Source organism: Molossus molossus, unplaced genomic scaffold, assembly GCF_014108415.1.
Source record: "Molossus molossus isolate mMolMol1 unplaced genomic scaffold, mMolMol1.p scaffold_m16_p_16, whole genome shotgun sequence".
In the NCBI taxonomy this organism is placed as follows: Eukaryota; Metazoa; Chordata; class Mammalia; order Chiroptera; family Molossidae; genus Molossus; species Molossus molossus.
In genome coordinates this window covers 37,444,772-37,453,127 of record NW_023425351.1, presented here as the reverse complement: position 1 = coordinate 37,453,127, position 8,356 = coordinate 37,444,772, and the positions used below count along the sequence as shown (strand labels likewise).

The window sequence follows — 8,356 nt, the reverse complement described above, 5'->3', positions numbered from 1 at the left end:
AATAATACAGGTATACAAAGGAATAAATATGTATCATGTCTTAAAATGCCTATTAATCCAATAGTGAACCAGTCCACTGCCAAACAGGGTAAACGATTAAGACAAAGCAAATTGAGTCAGCAATATGCAATTTTACATTTCTCTGTATCGCAGGCCGACGCTCCAACCGCTGAGCCAAACCGGCCAGGGCTGCAATTTTACATTTCTAAGTAAACTTGAAAATATTCTCAACATTTATTTAACAATAAAATATGTAAAACTAAAAACTAGGGTTGAACCTGGAATCAAATAATTTTTTCAATGTGAGAAAATGCAGGCAAACCCCATCGTAAAAATAATCTCCAGACAAATGATGGAGACTGTTTTGATTGCCATTAAGAAGTGTTATGCTGAAAGCAGCATTCAGACTTTTTGCCCCATTGTCAGTGCTGTCTAATCTCTAAATTGGTGAATTAAATATTATACATAATGGAGTATTTTCCATTATATCAAATTATATAATCACAAAGCAAATTATGTATCCACAAATTAAAAATAAATCTTTCTGGAGGTTAAAAACAAATGAAAATAGAATAATTTATATTACAAGTTTTAAAAAATATGGCAAACTAACCTGATAATCATGACTTTTTTGGCCACGATTCTACTGAGTCTTTGAGTTATCTATTCAATAAGTTAAATCAAAAATCTTTGATCCACCAATGTTTTGGATGCCAAATTCTTCTGTCCTATTATATTACGGATAAATCTAAAAATCTGGGAAAAAATTAAAACAATTCAGAATTATAAAAATATATATGTAAAGAAATTTAATATGCAAGTCAATTAAAAGATATAAATTAAACTGGCCCTGAGCTAGATCTCCAGGGCTTGCCTTTTTGTTATGTTACCATCTGGTGCAGAATGGGACTCTAACTACTGTTCACATCTGGCACCTAAGAGATGGAAAATTTAAGTGTCTTTCTACTGGATTCCTTTCACATTTGTTCAAGCAACATATGCCCTCCACAAGACCCCACTATTTCATTGACCCTGACAGAGTACAGAATGACAGTAGTTGAAATGTTATTTATTTTTTGGATAGGGTTAATCACCTTATATAAAGCTTTACAAACTCCTAGGAAAAGTCGATTATTATTACTGTCTGCTATAAAAATAAACATCTAATTCCAATACTTTCCTTTTAAAAATAACCCAGAAAAAATTTAAAACTTTACCTCCTGTTGTAGGTATGTAAGGAAGGCTGCAAAAATAAAATTTTGGCAAGCCAAGTCCACAACACAGAAGAACAGCAGATCATAAATAAGAAGAGTGGTTTCATTTCCATAATACAGAACACTGCTGAAAGAATAACCTTCATCTATTAAAAAAAAAAAAAAAAAAGCAGTTTATAAGATACAAATGAGAAATTTAAAAATAAAATAAACCTGTGATAAATTTCTGGTGATAAAATTTGAGTATTTAAAACAGCATAATAGAAACTAGTTATTACTTATAATACTTCATGGCTTACAAAAAAAATAGAAGATATTAAAATTTGCTAATCTAAAAGGTTAGTCAAGGAACTGCTCATAAAATTTGGTTTTAACATTTGCACCAAGGGTTGGTAATTGCTAATAGTGTAAGTATATCGTCAATACCTTTCAAAGGCCAAGTAACAAATATCTGTCCTTGTTTATATAACTACAGGCCAAAGAATTGTAGCAAGACTAAGAGTTAAAAAAGCAAAACAAAACTAACAGGACTAGAATAGTACATAATGTGCTATAATTTGTCTCTCAAATAGTCCTCTAAGGTTCTGCTCTGAAACCTCTTCTCACTTCACAAGGAAAGGAGAGGTTTTCTCGTTATGGGGATGTAAATACCTATTAGGATTCTGAAGGAAGTCACAGACCCTTTCACCAGAAGAAAAAACAAGTACACATATACGAATCTTGCACACAATATCAGGGAGGTCCAGAGAACCACTGAAACTGCCCATGACACCCAGTTAGGAGCTCTTTTATACAAAGGACATCTGGCATGCTGGTAATGTTCTTTTTTGTTCAGGGTGCTAGTTACAGGGATATATTCAGTTTGTAAAAATTCACTGACTTTTACATTATATCCTTACAAAATGTGTGTATGTATGTATATAAGTGTATGTGTGTATGTATCTATATCTATCTATCTATCTATCTATCTATCTATCTATCTATCTATCTATCTATCTATCTATGGTGTCCCCCCAAAATGTATACACACTTTGAATAATTATAAATTCCAATGGGTCAAATCTGAAAAGAAAGAAATATCAATTGAGCTATCAGCTGTTAAGTGTGTATATATTTTGGACACCCTATATATACACACAATTATCAAATCACAATTTACAGATCTGCTTGGACTTTTTGATGACGTCCATGTTCATTAACAGTACAGACTAATAAGCTCTTGTATTCGTGTTTTCAACACAAATCTCTATCAGAATAAATCGTTGAGCATGCATCCCACAAGAGGCATATTTTATTAGTTACTACAATATATAGTACATTTTCTTAAAATTATACATTTTAAGAAATATAAATTTAAAATGATGGAATTGCAAATATACAAATAAACATTTTAGTATTTTCTGCTCAGATCCCAATGGATCAACCTGCACACCTCCGATGGGGCAAAAAGTTTAAAAAATTTGGAAACTATGGGATAAAGTAAAACTCCTTAGGGTATTAGACAAAGCGTTGGGGTTGGGTCTCTGCCTCTTTCTCTTTCAAGCACTCTCACTTCATACAAGGTTTCTATCGTAAAGTTCTTAAGGGTGTAATGCCCTTTTCCCTTCTGCACAAATGGCTTTGCCTCTATTTCCTTGACCCTCCTCTTTGAGAACAGCAACTTATTTATTTATTTATTTTTTTAATCTGCACCCGAGGACATTTTTCCATTTTTTGTTCAGATAGAGCGGGAGGGAGAGAGAGGAAGAGAGAGAGAGAGAAATATGAACAGCAACTTATTTTTAAGATTCAGTTCAAACTTCTCCACACTGCTTCTGTGGCTTCACCCTGCGTCTGGTTAGATTTTTCTACTTCCCTTGCTGTACCCAGTGTAAGCTGTGCCTGCAGACATCTATCCCAGCATCTCTCCTCTTTCCCATTCACATGCCTACTTTTCACAGTCTACTAAACAAGCTGCCCAAGGGAGAGACCTCCGGGCTGTGTATTCCAGGACTGGCACAATGTGTGGCACTCAGTGATACATGCATAAGTGATAGCTAGGCCAGGACCTAGGTTAATAACATTTGCATTCTTACCAAGCTATACAAGAGCTTATTAGTCACATTAGAAGTGGCACATACATTAACTTTTATATGATGAAATATCATTTTTAGTAACTATTCCCATCACAGATATCTACGATTTTAAAGAATTTTGATAAAATGAAAATTAAATGTTAAAAATTAATCACAAATGTTATTCAAGTGTTTCATTAAGTTTGCTACTGAATGAACACTCTAATAAAAGATGAATTTTATTTGTTTTACTATCTCTTCTATGTGTGCCATTGATTTGGAAATTCAGCTTTTTTACCTTCTTATAGAATAATTATTTCTTATGTATTTGTTTCTTGCTACATAACATGATAAAATAAAAACAGAAAACTATATACCATAATTCCATGAAGTTAACTATATTAATTATGTTTCCTCTTTTTTTATACAAATTTATAAAATAAAATAAAAATTAATAACTGCAACCACTCTTTTCAAACTCTGAAAACAGTAATCAAGTTCAGCAAAGGCAACTGAAGGATACCATTGTAAAAGATGCTTTTATCCATTGGCTCCATGAATTCCATTCCAAGAATTCTTTCAAGAAGCAATTTATCTTTTATCAAGTAGTCCATTTCCTTATGAACCTAATACAAAAAGCCACAGTCACTTGAAAATTAGCATTGAAATAAAAGTTTCCCAATTTTTTTTGTAATAAAAAAAAAAAGAAAACAAATAATGAATAGTACACAAAGAAAATCTGTTCCTCAAAAAGACTGAATTTACTCCACTGGGCTTTCATAACAAGATTCCTTTTAGGAATATTTTAATTTTTAAATGCCCTTAGTAGCATTTAGGGCTAGATATACTGACAATTAATTTATAATAAGTTTTTCAGGAATATACCCATAGCAGAACATATTTCTAAAATGAATAACACTAAGATTTTGGTAACTGGCCAACAAAATTCCAGTATAGACATATTTTAAGGTAATCATCAATATGCTAATAGACATGTAAAATCTCATTTTACTTTTACATAACCTATATCTGTCCTTAAGCACAATATAAATTTTGATAGCCAAAAATTCTAGCTTAAATATAAATGCTAATATACATACATGGTCGATGAAAGAGCCAAGAAATTTATTCATAGTATGATATGCTTTTATATTCTGTTCAAAAGTACTTGTTGATGAACTCAATAGTCTAGCAGGGCCATTTTTCTAATGTGAAAAAGAGACAAAAATAAATGCAAATGTCTTACATTCTTGGTATATATTTTTTAATAGTTTAATATATTTTAATAGCAAACTAACAGGAACAGCACAGAAGACAGACAACATTAAAAACATGTACTTACATGTAGGACAACTCAGTTAGAAAAGTATAGTGAATGGATGGAATCTACTGTATGATAAAAACACTGCAAACACCGTTTAGTTGTCATCAATAAGAAATTCACTTCTTTTTAAAAAAATCCAAATGCTAGCATTGTCCAGAAAAACTTAACAGGCTGATTTGTATCAGTGGTTCTCAACCTTCCTAGTGCCGTGACCCTCTAATACAGTTCCTCATGTTGTGGTGACCCCCAATTATTTTCGTTGCTACTTCATAACTGTAATTTTGTTAGTTATGAATCGCCATCGGAAATATGTGTTTTCCAGATTGTCTTAGGTGACCCCTGTGAAAGGGTGGTTCGACCCCCAAAGGCGTTGCGACCCACAGGTTGAGAACCGCTGATTTATATTGTTATAAAGTTGAACTACTAAAACTTGTTCACTGAAACATTTTGACTTGCATTAATGCTTTACGACACCACATTTATGTTAAAAAAAATTCACACACAAATTGAAAATAGGGGGCAGAAATCAGGTATTGGCAGTTTTTCTATATTCTTTGTATTTAAACAACATGAAATATTGGCAAAAGATATCTTAATTGTATTTTATACAAACCCTTGTTAGTGTCTCATGAATTCTGTCATAATGCTGTCTCATCTGGCTAGAAATTGCAATCTGAAAAGTCTGACACTCTGTGTTGGGTACCAAACCTCTCTGGCTACACAAATTTTCCTGAAAAGTTAAAGGATTTAAATCAAGATTAAGATTACAAAAATTTCACCTGTTAAAAAACAATAACAAACATTTTTCTTTTAGTTGGTATCACATATTACAAAATGCAGAAGCCAACTGAAATTTTACTGAAACCATATTTGAGACAAAGAGATTCTAACATTATCCAAAGTTCCCATTCCCTCTAGGTTTTACTGATTTCTACTTTGTCCTACTCCCTTGCAGGTCTCTATCATCTCCTTTACTCTGTCCTACTTTTAAAAAAATCCATACTAAGTTCACTGTATACTAAAATTCTTACCTTTGTTTATGATTAACTTTATTGCTCTTTAATACATGTCAAAGAGCTAAATCGTAGCCCTGGCCGGTTTGGCTCAGTGGTTAAGAGCATTGGTCCGTGGACCAATGAGTTGCAGGTTCGATTATGATCAAGGGCACGTACCTCAGTTGTGGTTCAGTCCTGGTCCTGGTTGGGGTCGTGTGGGAGGCAACCAATTGATATGTCTCTCTAACAACAATGTCCCCCGCCCCCAACCCTATCTGAACATAAATGGAAAAATATCTTCAGGTGAGGATAAAAACAAAAAGCTATATCTTAGAATTAACTATTTTTATAAATACAAATGGCCCCTTTTGTTTTCTAAACACTTTTTAAAATATTTTTTATTGATTTTTAGAGAAAAAGGAAGAGAGAGACAGAGAAAGAAATATCTATGTGAGAGACAAACATCGATTGGTTACCTCTCGCACGTACTCTGATCAGGGATCGAGCCCACAACCCGGGCATGTGCCCTGATGGAGAATTGGACTGGCAACATTTCAGTGCCCCGGACAATGCTCAACCAACTGAGCCACACCAGCCTGGGATTCTAAACACATTTAAAACAATTCTTTAATTAATTCCAAAATAAAGTAGTGATACATGACCCACGAGTTAATGTATGGACCAGATAATCCATTTCAGATCTCCCTGACATGACTTGATTCCTGACAACCATAAACATATAAAATTTTGTCCTACCCCACCACCTAGCCTATTCCCATCGATGCTTCAAAGTCAGTTGAAGTCCTCTTGTCTCCATTCTTTAGCCTTTATTTGCCTCCTCTAGAGCTTAATATTTTCCTTCTTTGTCTAAACTTAATCTGCAAGCATAACATAACACTTGGTTTTGCACAGACTTATAAGAAATCTACATGTATATGTCTCTATTGTTTTGTGTGTGTTTTTCCCTGATTAAAAACATGCTACTATAAAAAAATTATAAAATATGGATATGTATGAGAAAGAGAGAGAAAAAAAATCACCCATAATATCAACATCCAGAGGTACAGGTATTTTAAAGTATTTCATTTGCACTCCTTTGTCTAGGTGTGTGTATGTATGTATATGTGTGTGTGTGTGTGTATATATATGAGTGTGTGTATAGAATATTTAATGACACAGAGAGTTGCTCAGGATATAATATTAAATGACAAAGAAATTGGGGCCCTGGCCTGTGTGGCTCAGTTGATTGGGTGTTGTCCTGTGCACCAAAAGGTTGCTGGTTTGATTCCCTGTCAGTGCACATGTCCGGGTTGCAGTGTATATATATACACACACACACACACACACATACACACACACACTAAATTGGGATCATACCAATTTTTCTTTCATATTTTTATAGATTTTTAGAGAAAGAGGGAAAGAGAGAAACATTGATGTAAAAGTGGAACATCGATCTGCTGCCTCCTGCACACCCTCTACCACAGATCAAGACTGCAACCCGGGCATGTACACTGACAGGGAATCAAACCAGCAACCTTTTGGTGCACAGGACAACACCCAATCAACTGAGCCACACAGGCCAGGGCCCCAATTTCTTTGTCATTTAATATTATATCCTGAGCAACTCTCTGTGTCATTAAATATTCTATAAAACATGATTGTAAATATCCACCTAAGATTTTACTATACAAGTAAACCAATTTATTTAATATTGTCTCATTTTTACATGTTTTTGCCCTTATAATCCCTGTGATAAAGACCCTGAAAGTAGTTAGCTATACACATTCATAATTATTTCTTAGAGTTAGATTCATAGAATTAGCCAAAGATAACAAATTTTTAAAAAATTCTTGGCATATATCACCAAATGCTTTCCAAAAGGTTTATAAAATTTATCCCGCCCTGGCCAGTTTGGCTCAGCGGTTAGAGCGTCGGCCTGCGGTCCAGAGAGACCTGGGTTTGGTTCCTGTTAAGGGCATGTACCTTGGTTTCAGTTTGTCCCCGGCCCTGGTTGGTAGAGCAGGTGGCAGCCACTCGATGTGTCCCTTTCACGTCGATGTTTCTCTCTTCCTTTCTCTCCCTTCCACTCTATCTGAACAAAAAATGGAAAAATGTCCTCGGGTGAGGATAAAAAATAAATTTAAAAAAAAATGATAAAAATAAAAATTTATCCCAAGACCACTAGTTTTATATGTGTCCATTGAAGCTATAAAGTAATAGTTTTAAAAAAAAGTTCGCTAATTTGGAGAGGGTAAAATGTTATTTTTACATTAATTTCTTTGATTGTTTATGAGCTAAACAGTTTTTAGAAGTTTATCAGTCTCTTCTGTTTCTTGTATATTTTCAAAAATGTTTTTGTCATTTTTCCATTTTTTAATTTACTGTTTGCTTACAGATTTGTATGACTTTCAATTTTACCCTAATTTGCCATGCCTTTTATTTATGATTGTTGGATATGTAAAATGTTCTATATTAATAAAGTAAAATCAATGAATATTCCCTTTTTGATGTTTTCTGTTATTTATGCTTAAAATGTTATCTCCCAATCTGAAATATTCTTTTCTAGGTTTTTATAGTTTCATATTTTACATTTCATTTTTAAATCCAGATGTAATTTCTAGTACTTAACCAACTTATCCAATTAAGTGTATTAAATAAGTCATCTTTAATGTCATTATCATGCATTAAATTCTTTCAAGTCATAGGTATACTTCCTTTTTCAATAAGTCCTCTTGTATTTTCCTCTCCGGTATTTATCTACCAGTT

At 33.4% G+C, this 8,356-nt stretch overlaps 1 protein-coding gene across 1 annotated transcript in view; it reads right to left on the bottom strand.

Moving 5' to 3' along the window:
* Positions 1–210: 210 nt before the first annotated feature.
* Positions 211–8,356, bottom strand: part of TMEM67 (transmembrane protein 67) — a 59,895-nt gene continuing 51,749 nt past the window's right edge. The window contains exons 24-28 of the mRNA XM_036264211.1: positions 5,206–5,322; positions 4,369–4,473; positions 3,792–3,894; positions 1,218–1,360; positions 211–756 (exon numbers count right to left, since the gene is read on the bottom strand). Coding sequence (XP_036120104.1) covers positions 676–756; positions 1,218–1,360; positions 3,792–3,894; positions 4,369–4,473; positions 5,206–5,322 — 549 coding nt within the window. The 3' untranslated portion in view covers positions 211–675. The remainder of the gene's footprint in view (positions 757–1,217; positions 1,361–3,791; positions 3,895–4,368; positions 4,474–5,205; positions 5,323–8,356) is intronic.